The sequence below is a fragment of the Anomalospiza imberbis genome, chromosome 8 (genome assembly GCF_031753505.1).
Source record: "Anomalospiza imberbis isolate Cuckoo-Finch-1a 21T00152 chromosome 8, ASM3175350v1, whole genome shotgun sequence".
In the NCBI taxonomy this organism is placed as follows: Eukaryota; Metazoa; Chordata; class Aves; order Passeriformes; family Viduidae; genus Anomalospiza; species Anomalospiza imberbis.
Window position 1 is genome coordinate 9,957,634 of NC_089688.1, and position 21,550 is coordinate 9,979,183.

The 21,550-nt window shown below is 37.2% G+C and overlaps 1 protein-coding gene across 4 annotated transcripts in view; it reads right to left on the reverse strand.

Moving 5' to 3' along the window:
- Positions 1-21,550, reverse strand: part of NRG3 (neuregulin 3) — a 343,618-nt gene that overhangs the window by 231,246 nt on the left and 90,822 nt on the right. Inside the window, exon 1 of one of the 4 annotated variants that reach the window (XM_068197292.1) lies at positions 20,642-20,754. The exons of the other annotated variants lie outside the window; for them this stretch is intronic. Coding sequence (XP_068053393.1) covers positions 20,642-20,738 — 97 coding nt within the window. The 5' untranslated portion in view covers positions 20,739-20,754. Of the gene's footprint in view, positions 1-20,641; positions 20,755-21,550 lie in introns of those variants that run through there. 4 annotated transcript variants of the gene reach the window in all.

The window sequence follows — 21,550 nt, forward strand, 5'->3', positions numbered from 1 at the left end:
TTGTGCTTCTGCCAATGTGTCACAAAATGCATATTTTTCTTTCTTATTCCTTAGAATTGTACAGCAATCTGTTTAGCTGGGGCCTCATTGATTATAATTTCTACTTGCAACAAATAAGATGCATACAAGCAAACTATTTCAGCCCAAATGAAAACAAAACCAAAAAATGTTACCATTGAAAGGGCATTTATCAGCTGTCAGACTGATGTGCGAATCTGAGTTAGTATTTGAAATACCATTCTGAGAAAATAAAGTGTTCTGATCCCTTCACCATGGTTTTTTTTTTCTTTAAATACCAATTTGCATGCTGAAACTATGTGGCAACAAAAGATGCAGTTAAGCTTTTCTCTTAAAGTTTGTACAAACATGACAGCAAACTAAATATAAATACAAAGTATGTTACTACAAGAATAGCCTTTAAAAACAAACCAAATCCTTTAAATTTTCCCTGAATGTATTTGTGCATATAAAGAATTCTCATCTCAGTCCAGAGGAGTTTAAGAACTTTCAAATTGCAGTTAAGTTCCAGCATCTACAAAGAGAAAGAGAACTTAAGATAGGAAGCTGGGTAGGCAACAGACAGTAGAGGAGTCAGTGTATAGATAAACCAATGTAATAGTATTAAAAGGTAACGCTTCAAAAAAAAAATCTGAGAAAATTTTAGTCCATTTTGAGATCTCATCCTTGTGGTCCCATTGCATTCAGCTCTCTAGCTACAAAATTAAGTGCTTACAATCCCTCAATAACTTAAATTTGGGCTTAAGATTCCATTGGTGTACAAAGCAAACAAAAGGCAGCATGTTGTGCACTTCCGACATACCAAGGCAGTTTGAGATCCAATATTACATTTATTCTTGAAACTCAGGAGCTAGTCCAGCAATATCGTGACACCTGAGGATACTGAGACAGCCAATGATTAAACACATTTTTAAAGGCAAAACCAGCAAACCAAGCCTCATTCCAATCTAATGCACATTATAGAATACATTTAGGTGTAAGAAACCAATAAGTATATAATATAGTGTTAATAAAAAAAGAAAGGTTTATTACAGTTAATTGCTATATGTTAACAGAAGTCATATATGATTTTTACAGAGTAGTCTTTGGAATTGCCCATATCAAGAGTAACACCAAAAATTACTCTGAAGCAGTAGAGAATCTAAATTTGAAGTGAATTGCTGTGTTACAGTTACATACTTCAATACCACGATGTCATCTGCATATTTTTCAAAGTGGAAAATAAATAGAAGATGATAATCAACTACTAAACAACTTGAGCCAAAGATTGCACTGCTCTTTGTGTGGAACACCATAAGAAGAGACCACAAAACTGCATGTTTCTACTACCAGTACTGTATTTGCCATCACAGCTATTATGGAGGTGTAATATTAACACAGTGCAAAGAGCAATGAAAATATTTGCAGAGTAACCAGTGCCAGAGATGTCAATGATAAAGTAAAGAATTTCAACACAGACTGTTCTGAAAAAATATGAATAAACAGATAAATAGAAACACTGGTTTAAATAGTAAAGGAGAGAAAATGGGCAGATAACATGCATGTCTGAATTGCAGGTACAGGGCTTCCTTCAGCAATTCTCCAAAAATAGGGTTTGGGATCCTGTTGGTTTGCTAGCACAACATGTGATATTAGCAACACCTGAGATAAATAGCATAATGGAAAGGGTGCAGCACAAAAATGAAACATCTCATATGGAAGTATTTTCCTCAGTCAAACATCATCCACAAAGTTTCATAATGGAAATCTCCTTCCAGACTTACTACCCTGCACAGATACAATACTTACACTCTCCTGAAGTATTGCAGTGCTATCTACCTTTCGAGCATAGAGACATTGCCACTTTTACACTATGCACCACTTCAAGGCCATCTCCTTCCTCAGATTGGAAAATTCCCTATTTTTTCTTAAATAAAAATATGCAAATGGAAAATTAATGGTTACAAACACAGCTTAAGCGTATTAAAGCACAGTAAGGGCAATGAAGAATCCCTCCCTTTCCAGCATCTGCTTTCTTCATGCAGATTTCCCCCCTCCTCTGGCAGTACAGGGGAATCTATTTGGGTTTTGCTGCTGCTGTTCAATTAAAAGTCTAGCAATGCAAGGTATTTAAGATGCTAATTAAATACTACTCTGTGCATGCTATATTCTTTGTTTTCAGTACTCTTCTGCAGCTCTGCTTATTCCTTGAACCCATGTATCTACACTTACTGTTAATTTGAGGTAGGACATGAAAAGGTTCAGCTTCCCTGCTCGCCAGCTTTTCCTTTTTACTTTTACTGGGGTTGCTGCAGGGATTCGGAGCTCTCCAAAGTTCTGAGACAGCAATGTTGAAGCAGCAGAAAAGGCAAATGTGTGCAAAAGAGAGGCAGCAGCAGAGGGACTTAAACACAGTGACATTTTGCCTGTTGTGACCCAGCAGAAAGAACAGCACAGTGCAGGTGACAAATGAGAGGAGTCTGTGCTGCGTGTGTAATCCAAGACATATCTGTTAAAAACACAAAACACAGCAGGAGTGGTGTTGTCTGAGAGATATGGCTCCTCCAGAAAAAGGTCAATACTGATGAGGATGGCGATACAGGGGCAGCACAATACAGGGGCATATCTGGCTCCACAGTATCAGCACTGACAATCTGACAGGGGCCAGTGAAGAGTGGCTTTATCAAAAGCAGACAGATTGATTCAAAATCACTTGAAAATTTGAAGAGTTTTTTCAAGCTAACAATGTTACTCTAATCTCTGAAGCGACTTCTAGGCCATTGGTGCTTTCACTGTACTGCTGAATTAAAAGCAATTCAAAGTGCTTTTAATCTTGTCATTCCACTAACATGTTTAAAAACAAATTTTAAAAAATCTGGGTCAAAAAAGTGTTACACTATGTTAAAATAAAAGCTTTCATAGATGAATAGTGAAGGGAGAATGCCAAAAAGGGTTGAAATATGCAAACCTGGGTCTCAGCACAAGGTTCAAAATTTTGATTAGAACAGTCTCAGTAAAAGTAGGAAGTACATATCTTTATCCTGTTCAAGTGATTACTTTTGTATTTTCAAGTGCATGCTAACAACAACGAAAAAACCCCAAAAATCTACAAATATTACTAAATTGCAAATCTTCCCATTGTTCCAGCAATGTGATAGATGTTAAAACATAATTATAAATATATATTTCTATCTCTTCTGTGGGCTTGCCCACAGTGCTGTAGTGTATTCACAGGTAACTGTGAGTTGAAAGGATTTCAGTCAGACATTCGTAAGACCTGGAAAGAAGCACTAGAGCTTCCCCCCCCCCCCCAAGAAATTGAACAATGTTCACGTTATTTTTGATAAAGGTTTGTTTAGATTTTTTTTTCCAGAGAGATTATTGTGATGTTGTTACCATTCTAAAGTTCTAGGCTCCCAGAGAGCTGTTGCCCAGCTTGTTTCTCTGCAATCTCTATCTGAAGACAGACACACAACTTTACATTTGTCCCTGGTTCAACTGCACTTCATTTCTCTCCAACCATTTCCCTCAGGTGTCTGTACCCTTTTGAATTGCAGTCCTGTCTTCTACAGCACACCATCCAGCCCTGCTATTAGACATAACAAATTATACTGGAGCCTGGTTCGATCTCTAATCTTAGTGCTACTTTAATTTTGATAACAAATTAAGGACTATGCTACAGTGTTTTTCCAATCAGTCTCATACCCACCTGCAGGTCATTTCACTTATACCATATTGACTACTTTGGTTACTAGGACTAGAACACCCTCTCCAAACAGAAGTAGGAGTTAAAAATAGGAAAAATAATTAATCACTTTGATGCAGTATCATCAGATGGATCTCTTCAGAGAAAATTGCTGTGTTAAGGGAAATCAGGACAACAAATATTAGGTGATTAATGCTCCTTGGACTACTTATCCTAGCACTTTGGTCTGTATGTATTTGTTTTCTATGCCACAAAAACAGTAACCTCTCTCTTGAGTTTAAAATATACTAATTTTTTAAAAAGAGTCTTTTTCTAGAATGATCTTCTTTTCTATACTGAAGTGAGCACACACAAAGAGTGACAAGAACAGTGAGGTCAGCTTTTAATGTATCTTTGACGTCTATGTATTTTATACTTTGTCTACTGCTTTATTTTCAAAGTATGAAATTCTCATACAAGTGCTTGTGACTGAGAAGTGGAGCTTCCAGTTCTGCAGGATTACCTGTCCATAACTGAGCAGGGCACAGCTGGAGAGGAACACTGCAAACACTGGCTCAAGGCAACAGCAGAAACTGCAGTAGAAGGATGCTGTCAGTAATTCAAGGGAGTGGATGATGTTTCTGCCTTCCTGAACCAAAGGAAGGGCTTTGCACAGCTCTGTGTGTCAAACGAGATACAAACAGGGACTTGTGCTGGTAAACAGTCAACAGGAGCTTCTGCTTCTGCAAGTCTGTTCCCCTGACCCTCCAAGTCTCACCTTCTGCTCCATTCAAGTGGGAATTTCTGAGGCCAACTGGAAACCTCACTGACAGAGGAAAGGTGCCTTTTCCCATACCAAAAAGGCTTGGCTGCTGTGCCTGCCTGGGTGTCTCAAACAACACAGATACCCTGTTCATTCTTATCTTATTCATCTGTCACTCCACAAGTTCCTCTGATAAAGGAAAAGCAAAGTAAAGCAATGTGGTTCCCCTGAAAAAAAATAACCTTTTTCTTCCCTACAACAGTGCTATGTTTTTTTCCTTATAAGCTCATTTTATAAGCTATTTCTACAATATTTCTTTTCAATGGTGTTCTGAGCTGTGCAGATACTCCGTTTGTGTCTGCACCAACTGAAAATTCAGGGAAAATTTGCCCATATTAAAAAAGTACATTAAAAAATGAAATACAGGTTAGTATTTTAACTTATATAAATAATATAATAAATAATAAATCTTATTTTTCTAGCACTTGCTCTGTTCATAATTTTTTAAAAAGAAAACAAACAGACTCTGCTACATTATCTTGTGCATCATTCAGAAGGCAGCACTTCTATACAGGAATAGCAGATTTGTCCTCTAATAATAGGATTTCTTTATACCCATAAATGACATCAGATGATCAGAAACATGATTTTGCCACAAATATTCAATCTGGCTTTGAGCTAGATTTTAAACTGTCTGTGTCACCCCTCCCCAGAAGGGTTAACAGGGGAAGTAAAAATTGAAACCCAGTGGCTCAGAAGCAAGAACTAAAATACCCCAGCATACAAGTTAACAAAATCAAACTGAATAATCATTTATTGCTGCTGAAATATGCCCACGGTCAAGATCAAAAAGAATTTAGAAAACAGGAAACTTAACCAATTTTCTAAGCTTCAGGCTTGGAATGAATCAGTAACCTGGAGAATGCATTATGCAATGCTTGTTTGCATCAAATGAGAATGTGACACCTTATCTGCAGCCTTATTATCTTAACATCATATTGTATAAAGTGAATTAACAGAAACTACTCTGCAGATCTCTTTGAAAGTCAGCTTTTTTCCCACCCTGTCCCCTGTGAGAAGTATCAAAACTCTTTCTTAAAGATAATTAGAAAATTCAGTATTCAATGGGAAAAAAAAAAAGCACAACAAAAACCAACCAAAAACCCCACTGCAAGTCCCTAATAAGCATTTCAACTCAATGGCAACTTTTTGCTTTTTTGAACACAGAACACCCAAACTTCTTCTCATAAATGTTGAAACATAACCTTTTAAAGCTTTTTAAAAAATCTTCTCCATTGTCCTTCCTCCCCATCAAAACCCAGTATAATTTAATGAAACATTAAGGCTCTAAAGGAATGGCTTTTTCTGAGCATAACAGGAGTACAATTTGCAACCAGCTCTAACAAAAGACAGTAATCTCTTCCCTCCTGTTGACACAGTAATAGCAACAAAGAAAAACATGGCTTTTGTAACCAGACATCAAATACAGCTTGTCACAAATCTACTTATCTCTCTTCCTTTTAAAGAAGCATCAGCTTCACAAATCATCTGTTATTACAAAAATTAAATGCTCGTTTGGCCATAAAAATACTCTATTTGACACATCAAGTGTGCTGTTAGGTTACTGCTGCTTCTGTTTTATTATACTTATTACTATTTATCACACGAATTCACTCACCTGAATTGACACCAACAGACAACACAAGCTCAGGACTCGGTTCAGTGATAGCTGATAATAAATGGTGCTGCTTGCATACAAGTTCAGGAATATGTATCCAGCATTTGCCACATAGCTGACTTAAATACATTATCTTTAGATAAACATTTGCAGCAGAAAGCCTAGTGCTCAATTAAGACAAGTAAATCAGCATCTAAAATTCACTGTACAACTCACATTTTATGAAGGCGTAAACCCCTTGAAAAGTCAGAAAATTAGTGTAACATCCAGCACCTGGCAAGCCACGATGTACAATACTGAGAATGCTTCACCTCCACAGACTGTCTGAGCAGCCTTCAAATCTCACTTCGTGTCAAAACAGAGAAAGAAGATTAAATCAGACAGGTCTAGAGAACAGCAAAATTACAGACTAATATAGAACAGCTTCGGTCCTAGTGAGGGATCTGGGAGGAATATTTGAGTTCCCTATTGCAGGCACATCGAGAATCAAACATTAAATCTTTCAGGCTGTATGATTTATTACTTCAAACCAAGCAGACCCATGGAAAAGAACAGACTTCCTGTTTTCTCATTATCTATAAATTTCCTTACCACTGCAGAGAAGTGATCAGACAAAGAGTCTACTACATTGTTGAACAAAAATGTGAAGGGTTAGGCAAGAACTGTAGATGACTTAAACCTCACTTCAGTATTTTAAGGATCTCATCAAGTAAAACAAACCAGATACCAATTTCACAAGTGATAAAAAACTAGAAGGGAGTCTCACCAATGCCAACAAATAATAATATCCTACAAAGACTGAGGAGAACAAAATCAAATCTCCCTGCAAAAAAAGAAACTGAACTCAGAGAAAATGGACGAAATTACAAAACTGAAGGACATGATGAAAAGGACACATTAACAGCTGGAGAGAAAGAAAAGATATCTGTGCCTATGGCCATGCCAGTAATGAGCTCAAACAAGGCTAAACCACACCTGAGCTGTACCCAAAGGCAGCTGGTCCCTTCAGAGGTGGACAATAACCTCTCTGTGTGGTTCTTGGTGCTGTGACATGCTAAAAAATATATGGAACATTGAGGAAACAGAGTTTCAGAATACAATATTATTGTTTTTTAAATAAACCACTTCTTTCAGTTAGTTGGTACTAGGCTCTCCTCAGGTCAAGACTTAACCATGTCTAACTGGAAAGAAATGATAAAGTGCTTTCCCCACAATGACATTTATCAAATTTTCAGCAGAGGATTTGCAGCAACAAAACCAAGAGCTAGGAACAGAAATAAAAGTGGCTGATTAGCCTATACCCAAGCAAATACTGACACTTCTGCAGTGTCCTGGTAAAGGGGTCCAATAATTGATATATTTGCATTTGGAAAGAGATAAATTCTTGTGTGGTTTAAGAAAGAATTTTGAAGCAATATGGACTTCTTTAGCCTAATTCCTAACCTTTTGCCTAAGAAATATTCTCCTTTAAAAATTAAGTATCTATAGCAAGGGAACATTCAATTTTTTCCTCACAAATCTCAAACATAATTTGTCAGTAAATAAAGCTATTTCAGCACATATTATTCAGCTCCATGTCTTAGAGCAATTGAGGAAATTCACTATCGTTACATAAAAACCTTTCATAGCTATTCATGACTGCACAGCACTGCAGAAAAGTTGAAAGATCATGATAAACCATCACTGCTATCATAAGAAACAACAATAAAGAACTCCGTACAAGTTGTCAAGGGGCAAGGAAAGTGCAAAGATCTGAATACAAATTTAAAATATCCCATTCTATTAATTCTTATGGCATTCCATCTAACAGAAATCACTATCCATGGCCAGATTCTACCAGTTATCACAGTTTAAAACACACAAACAAGCTCAAAAAATAAATTGGTACAAAAAAATGAAAGCATAATTATTTGTAACTTTATAAATTGTTTTAAAATTTTGTCCAACTCCATCCTTCAGAGCAAAGAGCAACGAATAACATTGCAGCAGATGCAGAAGCCATGCCTATAGCACCATCTGAATCTGCAGCCCATGCCACACCTCACTGATGATTTTAATGGAGCTATACTCAGATTTTCATATATGGAGTATACAAAGAGAGCGCATTTAATTGTCTAAATGCAGACTTAACCACATGCATATGTTTGAATTTAGTGTTTTGCTATTTTAAGTGATAGTTTTTTCCAGACCCTACTGTTCATTATCTTCAAAAAACATCAACATTTTATTTATTTATTCATAACATCTTTTTCTCAGTTAGATGTTTATCTATTTTACATTCTGTTTCTTTGCTCCTTCCTGCTTTCCTTCTCAAACACAAGCTGAATAAGACATCTATCATAGGGTTTTGAACTTGAGCCAAATTGACATCTCAGTATTCATACTAACATCACATAAAATTTCCACATCATTCAAATTAATATTTCACAGACAAATTGGATGACTTGGCAGTTCTTACTGCTACAACTTTAGTTCCATGTCACATTGAAAACTGAGATACTGAATAAGAACTTTCAATTATTGATTCTTTGTACTTAATAGATTTTACATTGACCTTTTCTGCCCATATCAGCAAGTAATCACTGGATTACATGTAATATAATTCAAGAATCTTCTTTGGAACATATATACAGAAATAAAATCGTGTGAAGAAACTTCAGTTTGCCCAAGTGACCACAGAAGAGTGACCCCAGAGCTCACAGAACAAGGGTGTTGCCCATTTTTCCAAAGAAGTATCTGGGAACACCTCTGTGTATTGCAGTACAAATGAACATTCTTCTTCTGTGTCTAACCAGGACTCTAACCAGAATCTTCAGGGTTTGATTCCAAATGTTTCCAGCTTGATAACCTGCTTTAGATCCTCTCTTTATGTTTGACCCAGGACGCAGCTGTTTGTAGTCCTGCTCTGCAGCTAAGGTGTGTCCTGTGTTCATGCTCAAGAACTCACCTGAAAATGCTTTCCTGAAAGACTGTAACACAGTTTTAGCAGTTCCCTGTATTTCTTCTAGGGTTTTTTCCCCTCCACTTCTGCCTTTTCAATCTCACTTTTATTCTTCTATACACTTTAATTAAAATCACTGAGCTTTTGAAGTTTTCTATTAAATAAAGGCATATCTTGCACACCAGGTGGGCAATTACAAGCACTCACTGCTTGGGCTGCTGGTGAATTTTTCATATTAATTCACCTAGCTCTTAGAAGAGTAGAAACACATCATTAGACAACATTCACATTCAAAGGAGGCATTAGGAAAAGTGAGACAACTGCATTTTACTTAGTTTTAAAATGTAAACAAAACTGATGATACAGTCACTTATAAGGGAACAAATAGAGGAGGCAAATAGCAGTAAGATATGTGGAAGTTCTCAGGACTGCAGGATTTTGGTTGTTATATTTAAAGACTCACTGCTTTCTTGCTTCTTGCCAGAATTTTTTGGCCAACTCTATGACAGAGTCAAATGCTACACTACCAAAGAACCAGGTAACTCAAATGAAACCACTATTTTGAGTTAGCTATTTTTTTTTTTTTACACTCTGCATATTATGAGAGCATTCATCTACTATTGCATAGGTAATAAATCAGGAATAAAACAACCAAATAATAACAAATATTGTATCATTTCAGTCATTCGTTGGGCCAACGTGACAGGCAGAAAATCTGCTTGGATAGACTTCACTGAACAACATTAAGCTGCAGGCTGCTTATTTACAGTTTGTCCAAGCAAAAGAAAGTGCAGCATTTTTCCTTAAATGTCTTAATAAACCCAGTATATATCTATTGATACTGAGCATTGACCAATACACAACTGATAGAACTTCTGGAAGAGATATAAAATTCATGGCAATTTATACAAGCACAGTCATTAAATCTGTTTCATTACCCCTGCCAGACTGATCGGACCATGCATAAGACTGTTGGAAACCAAGTGCAGGAGTCCAGAGCCATGGCAATCAACATCTCTGGACAAGCTCCCAAAACATGCCAGGAAGTGGTAAAAGTTGACCATGACAGAAGCATACTGCAGCTCCTGAGACCTACAATCCTGCACAGATGTACATTTCTGCTGAGGCTGGACAGGCACACCAACCTCAGTGAAACAACTCATCTGTTGGCTGCTCTGAACGACCACTTTCAAACTCAAATGAATATACAACTTTCAAGGATGTGTGGAATATAAGGATATTTTACTAAGGGCAATTTAGCCAGAGAAAATGAAGATGGGAAAGTAATGAGTTAACCCAGCCAGCTGTACAGAACTCAAGAAGCAGAAGAGGGCCAAGATAAAGCAGCGATGTTGCTGCTCCCCATCTGTACTTCTGGAGATTTGCTTAGTTTTGTTACTGGGTCAATCTACAAACTGGCAAGAGAACCAAATGTCTGCAAATCAGAGTCCACTCAGACCATCCAAAGGCCTTTACTGGAAACAGCTTCTCAAATGGCATGGCAAAGCTTTCTGGTTTCCTTTTTGTTGCCTTCAGAGACTGCATAATCGATAAAATATGACGATCAACACTGATTGCAGTGGTAAAATTGGCTTTTAATGGCAATCAACCTGAGTTATAACTGGCTGATCTTAATTAAGCAGAGTGACACAGAACAGCTCCAGTTTCTCCACACACACTGACTTTTATTAGCAATGTTACATCCTTTAAGTGGAGAGCAGTCTTTCTCAAGCTACTGCTGTTATTTTAAATACCTCTCACACTGTGAACAAATTTACTTACCAATATTCTCAAAGCAGCTCTCTAAATCTCAGATCACTAAATTAAGCAGTCATTCAAGCAGCTTATCTCATTAATCATGAGGAGGCAAAGATCTTATGATTTACAGTCAAAACCAAAACTAATTTTCTCTCAAAGGCCAAAACAATTCACTTCAACATCCTTAAAGGAAACATAAGAATGAGACAGTTCATAATAGCCTCAGACAAACCAAGTGAGGTTCAAATGATTGCACTTGGCTCATGTGACTGCATTTTTTTGTTTTCCAACTTCTCCTTAATTGGAAAATTAAGGAACAAATCTTGTAAAAGCATAGATTTTTGGTGTGTTTTGTGATTCTCCTGGCTGAATAGAATACACCTCTCCCCTGCCCATCTCCCACACCTTGTTTTGTTTTTTCCTTTAAAAAAGCCTATTTAGTCTACGTAGGCAACATCACAAATGGCCAACAAGATAAATTCTAAAAGTATAGAACTTCTACTAGTGCCTTATGTAATCTCCCTGTTACATCATCTTTTCATTGTTTCATCCTGAATGTTTATCACAAACCTTTCTAATCCATGTCTTTCTATATGGTCTCATTGAGTTTCCTAGACATTGAATGTATGGTAAAAAATAAAATGTGGATCTCTGAAGTAGCTGTTCACTTTGTCAAGGAATATGAAAACTACAGTCCCACTATTATTGATAGAATAGGATCTCTATGGATATTCTACATGGAACTCTCATTGAATCTGGTGTAAATATGAGTTCTAAAAACTGGTGAGAAATTCAAAACTGTATCTACAAATCATTCCACACCTAGTAATAATTTCCTGGCAGACATCATCCCAGAGTAGGATTCTAAAAATTATGTGACCCGTTTAGGACATGTTAAAGATCTGTAAACGTTCTACATCACTGAATTCTCTCAAGACAAATATGATGATACTCAAAACACTTTTTTTTGCTCATGCCATCAAGATTATCTTCAACATCTATCATGTGATTTGGATTACTTTCAATACCAATCCTGATACATGCCAAAGGAAGTTACCTTGCCTTTGCTGCATACCCTCATCTGAGCAAAATGAAACAAAGTAATGTAATATTTATAAGGTAATAAGCACAAAGAATCTCATAAGATTGTGTTAACTGGGATACAGATGATCCATGATCCTCTAAATACTCACATGTTATTTACAGCAAGCCTTTCTAAAGTAAAATGCATTTTGTCTTAACATTTGTCTCTTTGAAAAGCCTACGTAGAAACAGCAACACCAATTAATATTTTATAACATTATGAGTAATAATAATAAAAGTCTTCTAAACTAACATATAGAAAAATCAAAATGTCTAATAACTTCTCAAAAGAGAGTTTAACAAGTTAGGAGTCACATGATTTTTTTGTGACATAGGCACATTCATAAAATGTGTGCATCCACAAAATGTGTTTTTAAACCACTGGCAATCCAGCCATGGTATGCTGTTACAACAGGTTCATTTGCCCCTTTCACACCAGCAACAGCAGCTTGTACCACATTTTACATCACGGTTTTTGCAAAGCCCACTGCCCTATAAACTTTGCTGAACCTTTTAATTCCCAGTCTCAGTGACTTCAAAGTAACATTGATGGCTCCCATGGGAGCTTTTGGAAGCTACACTGATATATGCTGAATTTCCCCAAACTGACAAAGGGTGATGAGTCACCTCAGCACTAATTCTAAAATCACTGAAGTGTAGCAAGTGTCCTCAAAGGAAGGGTGAGGCAACACAGGGACACCATCCAATCCAAGAGCTGGGCTGAATTTCTGCCATGACAGGTAAACAGAGGTTCATGTCTGTGTACCTGTGGGGACACATACACATAGATATCAAATCACTTGTGTTAACAAAGGTGTCATTTCAACCATGTTTCTTACTATATTAGAGTGTGAAATTCTATAGATTCACAAAAGAAGCAAGGAATTCATGGATCATGACAAATGGATTGGTTTGTTTATAATCAGCTCTAGCAAGAGCCTAAACTCAAATCTCATTATTTCCTGCTTGATTTTCTAAAAATTTTGTTCAGCATATGCATTAGCGCTGCATTCTTCATTTCAATTCTAATTCTTTTTGCTCTATTTCACAAGTACGTGCAAATAGAATTTGAGCACTGTTTTCCTCATGATTCTAGACACTGATTCCAAAGAAGGACTAAATTACCAAACTTCGCTAGGCATATTTCTATTTTATGTGAAAAAACTTCTGGGAAATACTTTTCCTTGTGATTTACTTCAAATATTCTAAGATTTATAATTTGCAATCCTTACCCCTTATATCTAAACACAACAAATTCAAGAGTGTCTTGATCTACTGTACAGTGACCACAGAAAAATGTTTAGGTGACATATCTGGAGTAATGAACCCAGAACCAGCACACTTTAAGGGACAAAAAAGTGTAAAAACATACAGCCTTTTACAATTACAAGCCCTCTTCAGTGGAATTTCATTCTGGAAGCCTCACTTGCATGATGAATCAAGGGTAGAAACTACTCCAATTGCAAGACAGAATGGAGAGGTCACTTAGCCTTGAAGGCACCTTTGTACAAAGATTTGAAGCTTTATAGATTAGGAATGTTATAATTCTATTTGATTGTCACTAAATAAAACAAAATCACTGCCGAAATGAGTTCTCATGGGGACATTACAAAGAGCAAATCACCTCTGAAAATTTCCTCCAGCTCTTATTCTTAATAGATTTCAAAGGAGACTCAAAACAAGCATATCTAAAAAGAAGTCAAACATCACCTGGAAGCAGCTTAGAGGCTTCTCACAGAGAACATATAAAAGGCCAGAGAAAACTCTTTGCCTCCTATTTACTGCAGAGTTTAGAGACTTAAAGTACTTCTGCTGCTTTCATGAAGCATGTAACACGAAACTTTCATCTAGCTATAGTCTGTAGGCTACACACTGTGGTAAGATTAAAAGAAAGGTGGTCTGGATGAAAATGGATTTGTTTTGCTTGCAGTCATATTTATTATATAATTCATTATAGCAAATGAAAGCTAGAACATATTGACATTTCTGGCAGAAAGCTTAAAAAAAAAAAAGAGCTGAAGAAAATTGAGACTTTTCACTCTATTAGCTGAGGACAGCGCATAGAGAAACAAGAAATCTTTACTAAAGCAAAACACAGTGAAGCAATTTTAAGGTATTAACTTTGCACCAGAAAAATATTCCTTGTTGTGCAAGAAATCCAAGGTGGGCATGCTCCCTGTCTCACTTGAGAAGACAAAACCTGCAAATTAATGAAGCAAAATCAGAGTGTGACACTATGAGAAGGAGTTCTGTACACTTCATAACTAGGTAGGAGCAAATAACTGTATCTGAACCTTCCAAGAAACAGGACTGATGGTTTTACAGGCTGCCTTTCCTGAAAACTACAATGCAACTGGAAATGGATTCTTCCTCTATTTAACAATGTCAGTTCTACTCCTTTTGAGCAACTGAGCTCTCTTGCACTGCAGATGACACGAAACTACAGAAGTAGGTGGTGCACTGAGGAGGCAGCACACTCAACTCTAACATGCTGCTAAGGTAATTGAAAATTCAGCAATACTGCACAGGGTAATTGAAAAAGACACAAGAAGCTTAGATCTAATATTGCCATTATCTAATATTGCAAACATCCATCTCTCAATCACATAGACGGTTGTTTTAAGATCATAAAAACAATAAAACAATTTCAATGTAATTATAATGAATGTTCAAGTCTTCTAATTTAATAAGGCTATATCTGGTTTTACTACATCAAATTTTTTCTAATGTTTTATTATACAAAATCAATGAGGAATCTACAAGCAATACAGTAGGGGGAAATTTTTTATCAGAAAACATGTATTTGGTTAGAAGCCTTCTTACAGTAACCCACTCATCATTCTTACACTGAGCAACACCTGCCTTTGCCAGCTTTTAGGACAGCCATAATCACTTCTGCTTGTTAATAACAGGAGAGAGACAACGATCATGGAATATTTTGAAAATTGAGTACCTACGTTACAAGCCCTCAAACTGAGCACAAAGAAGTTATCAGCAAAGTTATAGGGTAAGACCTCCTTCACTATAAAAATACAAGGAAAACAGCTCTACACATCAAGTCTGACATACAGGTGAGGGATGACATGGACACTGAATAGGACTGCATAGGGATTGGCTAGAATGTTCGTCCCAACTAACCTGTATATAATTCCAGGCTTAAAGTGTATTGAGCATTATAAGAGCCCCTTGGCCCAAAAGGGTGTTATGTTGGAAAAAACCCATGGAAATCTAGTGCACATGAGTGCAGAAGTGCCCCTGCCCTCCCAGACAGACCTTCTGGGACAACCATGGCCATTGCTCAAGCTTTGCCCTCTGACATTTCCCTTTGGACTTGGAGTAATGGTGCCAAAGGCCATTTAACAGGATCTCTCACTTTCTATGCATCCTGTTGCAAGTTCTGCTGCTCCACTCCTATATCAGGCTATCAGGAGCCTCCACTCCTGATTTTTCTCTGCACACATCCCCTCTGCAGGCAAACAAGAAGCTCAGGCTGAAAACTCCATCCCAGTGCCACAGACCTTAGCAGATCAAGACACAATGACACTGAGCACTCTTTGCTCTAACCTTCCTCCTCAGCCCTGCCCCATCTAACATAGCACAGGATAAACCACAGCCAGGACACACTCAACATCCTACACCAGCTATCTTCCTGGGGCTGTTCTGACTCAGGCAATTAGGATTTTGGCAGGCTGATACCCTGACACACAAGCTGGTTCTAACCTGAAATGGGACTGCCAACACAGTAGGCAATGTGACCCCACTGGCAAGTCCAACTGGCTTCCTTGCCGACAACAAATATTGAAATTCAAGCTGCATTGGATTTAACAGCCACTTAAAACCTAGGCTGCCAAGAACCTCAACACTTTGTGTTGTAAAGCAGACACTAAGTTACAGGAAGAAAGTTTCATTGTAGTATAAAACACTAAACACTAACTAAGGAATCAGGCCAGAGCAGATTTTGCAAAAACGAATCCCAAGCTTCGAAGATAAAGAAGTAAAGAAGCTCCTACTGCTTGAGCAGGCTGTGGGATATGAGAGGTGGCTTCTCCATGAGAGGGAGACAAAGGAGCACAATTCTTGATCTAAAAGGCATGGTCACTGTGCAAGAGAGACCCAAATGACAGACATTGTCACCATCCATAGGGGCTTTGAAGGAAAGAGGAATGGAAAATGTAAGAGGCCATTGTATAAGTTTTTTTCCTGATCCCTGCCTCTTTCTATCACTCTCTTCTTCCAATAAAACATGTACATTTCAATACTGGAAAGAATTACCTCTACATGTGTTTCTTTTATCAGCCTGGCACACATTGTAAGATAATAAGGAGAATGAATACATTTTCCTCCTGCCAGATGTGATCTGGAGTCAGAAACACCCCAGCTATATAGCTGAGTTCTATCAGCTCCACGGGAATCCTTTATTTTATTTTTAAGTGACTTAAATAATCTAAAAATTATTTGCATCCACAAATTTTCAATCACTGAATGGTTGGAGGCTAATTGGAGAATTATCTTTCCAGCAGGGAAGTATTCACACTTATTTTGCATGGCAGTTTCTGCCCACTGTTAAAGTGATGTTTGCTTATTTGTTCTAACAAAGTATGTTAATAAATGCATGGGATTTGAAAGAGTAGATAAAACCCCTTGGAAACAGAATCTTTCCAGTGGTGCACCTACATCCTCATGCCACTAAATCCTTACAGCTGAAATGCTGGGACACATTCAGTTTGCCATGCCCACAAATAACCCCGTCCTTCCCCACAACCTTCACACACACACAGACCTGGAGATTTTTTTAATATGATTTCTTAGCTTTGTCCCAAACAGACATTTTTATTCTTTGCAAGCATTCTCTTATTACTCATTCATATTGGCAAAATTTTTGCCTATTTGATTAAAACTCTGTAAAGATAATATGCTGTGGTTCTGAGACACCTGATTTGTCAGGAAAAACAAAAATTGCAGCTGAAAAAGCATTAACTCCATCTAAATTTCTGGAGAACCTAGAAAGGGGGGCAAGATCTCACCCAGGTCACTTTTGAAAATCTCCAGTTCCTAACACAGCAGCTGCAGGTGAATTGCAATAGGATGGAATTTGCTACAGACACAAAGTTTCTTAGCCAAGACTTCAGTGGGAATGTGCCCCAACAGAGAGCCTGAAACTGCTTAGCCAAGTTGTACTTGAAACCTGAGCCAGGTTATGTTTACACTCACACCTGTCAGCAGCACAGACAGACCTCAGGATGATCTCATTAGCTGCTGCATTTTAACAACACAAAGCAGATTCCCCCACCAAACAAAACAAATAAATCCCCACAACCCCACTACATAACTCATTATTCTCTAAGTCAAACTTCAAAGACACTAACTCAGAAAATCATTCAGTTTTATCTTCTGAGATAATTTCAGAGAGCTTGGCTTCACTCTGCCCAAGAAAGAGCTTTATGTGATTTATGATGGCATAGTCTAATAGGAGAAAATAATAGAATTCATTTAATGTACTTTCTCTCATAAATGCAGACCAAAAATTATGAGGAAGTTGATCACACTGGGGAATTGCAAGATTTTAAATAAGGTAACATTTGGTTGTATTTAGCAAATAGACAAGAAATCGGTAAAAAACATGGACAACACTATAGTAGAGTACAAGGAAAAATCTGATACTGACAAAAATTATCTCAGAACATAATGATGAGAAACTGCATTGTTTTTCTGTGCTTGTCTGAAGTCACAGCTATTAGCAGCACTGTTAATTGTATGAGAACGCCACTTTCAGCTGAGATGCCAGTACACTCTTAAAAACACATTCAGCCCAAGGAGAAGTCCTGAGCCCACTCTAGTCAGGACAGGTGTGTTTAGAGCTGAATGGAGTGGATGTCTCACTGCTTTGCACATGGGGGACAGCTGGTAGATTTGCTGCCCCTCTGTACTGGACCAGAAGAACTATTTAGAACACATCAAACATGAGACAGGCCCACAGCAGAGCTATGCACAAAGATTTGCAAAAGCTCCATACAACATACCTAGCAAGACACGCCCTGCCTACTAGAAGGAGACTGACAAATAAGCAGTCAAATGTCACAAGGATTCCCAGGCTGTAATCCAATTAATGCTTTCAGTGACACAACTATTAAAAAATATGAATGGCAATACCAACATTAGTCATCACAAACTTTGCATTGGCACTTTTACAGCTTGACTCATGCAACATGTATCAGTCCTCAGGTACTGTTGTGTCTACTTGATTTCTCTATGACACTCTTTGAATGAAAGGTTATACCTTATTATGTAGAAAAAATAATGACCAAAAGGAATGAAATTTCAGTAAAGTTTCACTCAATGGACTATAGACAAAATGATGAATGAATTCACTTAGTTAATAGTTTGTAATCCAGTGACTGACTACACTGCTTGTTGCCTCCTGCAACCACAGCATGTGGCAGAAAAACACAAGAAATTTGCCAATGGCCAAAAGCAGGTGTCACTGCTTTCACATGTACTTCTTAAAACAGCATTTAAGTAGGAATATCTAGCCTATGCCAACATGGTAAACTACCTTGTTTTTTCATGGATGCTTTGTTATCAACAACTAAACTATTAACCTATAGAGGGACAAACCAGAATTTGATGAATTTGTATATATTGTTTGTACATAAAAACTATGTAATGATTTAAAACAAAGTAAAAGAAAATACTTAAGGGCTTCCATTAGACTCAGAAATTCACAGCACATAGTACATTCTCCACTCCAGAAAAATTTAACTTTTTTAAACAGTTATTTTAATTATATTCACATTTCTATTGAGTTTAGGGAGAAATAGATGTGCCATGGCTCCTACTGTAAAATTAAAAAATACCTGTTTATCTGTTTGTAGTATACATGAAAACAAGTCAAAGTTAATGATGCCTAAAGTCTATTGTCTATTTTCTGCTTTACTACAAAAAGCCTTAGAAATCAGCAGGGTCCATCAATCACTTGACTATTCTGCAAATCTTGTCATTACACTTACAATTTCTTGCCCCTCTCTGGGGTTTAAGAATCTGCTTATCACTGCAAATTATTTGCATACATTACAGACATAAGATTGTGTGAGACAAAAAACCACAGGCAGTAAAAAGCAAACTCCCTTCAGCCTGTACCTCCTCACTGTCTAAAGTTAGTAATGCTATTTAGTCATTCCTTGCTTTTATGCAGAGTAAGTTTTGCTTCTCCACCACTTTCCAGGTTCTCATTTAAAAATCAATGAGACTTCAAAGAAACGAATACATTTTCTTGGAGGTGTGCACAGTTCTTTCAGAGCATGGATCAAAGCTGGAGTAAATTTCTATAAACACTTCTCATTATTTTTGGAGGATTCACCAACTCTTTCAAGCATACTGGGGATTTCAAATTGGCCAGTAGGATATGTCATTAGATCAAATTTCTATGGTTTCACAGACAGATTTACCTTCTTTTTTTTAAGTAAATGATTATACAACAGCAGTCTGTCATCAGTCCCTGCTTCCCACTTTTTAATTGTAAATGCATACACTGCAAATCAAAGACACTCAAGTTTTGAGCTAATCAGACTGCACTACAAATAAGCATTTGAAAAGTATAAATTAAGGCCAATACTTCCCTAATACATATTCCCACAGACTAGCACTTCACAGCTTCATGCCCATTAAGTGAGGCCACAGAAGAGAAAGACATCAATAAGCTGAGGTAAGTCTAACAGTCAAAGGGATCAAACTCCAGTTCAGATCAATACTAATTGCACATTAATCGATCATTCTAGAACAGTGAAAAATATGAAAAACGACATATGTCAAGTTACTGGATTGATAGGAGTTGTAGGCCTTTCCCTTTTTGATTTATAAATAAGGCTAGACAGGATATTCTTAATAAACATACTTGCACACATATCCTCTTCTACACAATCCAAAGCAGCCAGAGAGAGAATGCAGACTAGTCATTCAGGTAAAATTCCTCTGCACAAAAGGAATTCAGTGGATCCAATAATTTCTTCTAATAAGGCAGCTGATTGTTACTTCAGAAACAACGCCAAATGGCTAACAGAAAAATCAAAGCATTTTACTGTCTGCATTGAGAAGATTACACTGTTAGACTAAAAGTGATACAGACAAAGACTGATGAAAGATGAATCCATTTTCTTTTGGAACTGAGCAGTTTGGACATTAAAGTATTTGTGCAATTTTACATTAGAACTCCATATCAGAACCAGCAGTCTCAGTTCTAACATTTACGGTCTTTCCTTTCCTTTGTTCAGAAAAATACTTTGAAATGAATGAATGGATGTAGTATTATTGCATAGCCAAAAATAAATTTGTAGCAGAACTAGTTAATTAGTTTTTGCACTGTTAGACCACTCTCTCAGGACATACAGGGTGGAACCAAATTCTCTCTCCTTTTCCCATACAAAATAAGAAGCAGATTATCATCTGTTGGTCCAGATTTGCACCCCTTTGCCTAATAAATGGAGTAATTTGCTAGACTAGAATCAGGTTTGTCACATCTGTGAACAGAAATCCTTATCCCAACCTTAGAAAACTGGCCAGTTCGCTGGACAATAAACACTGCACTTGCTGGTACTTGCACACATTTATAATACAAGCACTGAAGCTGAAAAAAAAAAAGCTTTAAATAACAGGCTTTCCAGAAGATGGTCAGCTAAGCAGGGAATGTGAGAGGTTCCTGCAGTTTCACACCAAAAGTACTGAAAGAAAGGTGAAAGATACCTAAATAACATGAAACAGCCCAAACCTTCCAGTATGAAAAGCTTGTTCTTGCATCTCTGACCAGGTTCAAAATGTACACATCCTTATATAAGGACATTTATATGTCTCAATAGAATTCTTAACCTCCATTTTTCCAAAGCTCAACTGTAAATATTTCTGTGCTTCATTGTGATGTGATGAAATGGAACCTCACAGAGAAAGAAGCAATATTCTTGCTCCATAAAACATGGTTTGGAAACTGTGCTGAAATAGATTCTGTAAATGCATGCAGGCTGCCTATTCTAACCAACTGAAGACAGTACAACTCACACATAATTGCCTAGCTCATTACATCAAATCTTATAAATATTTTATTACACTGCTTTACAGAAAATGCTCTCTGAATCTGCCATTGCTGCACAATCTACACCTACTCAGCCATTATACTGGAAAGAGGTGAGTGCCATCATCCACGGCAGAGAACACGGTATCAGAAGCTGCACTGCAAAGAAAAAGCCAGTAACTACAGAGAATTGATACTGGCTAGTTTCTCTGCATGGCAGCCTAAACATTTAAGAAGGTCTTATTAAAGTTTTGTTTGTCAGTAGTACATTCCTTTAGCAGAACCCCTGCCCCACAAAAGGATGTGTAAAAATGGGCAACAGATATAGCACAGAAGCAGCTGTAGCAGAAGCCTTCTACATAAGCCATATGTTTTGGTGGAAAAATAATACTTTATTGGGATTTTGCCTAAAAATACCAGCAGTTCCATTCCACACAGTAAATAACACTCTCAGCTTCCTTGGTTCCTGAAGTCTCCTATGGAAAGCAAACTACAAATGAGACATTGCCCAGAGATACTTAATCCTTTCACGTTTGATTTCAGTCCACTCACTATAGTATGAGGCAGTCAGAATTTATGCCAGACTA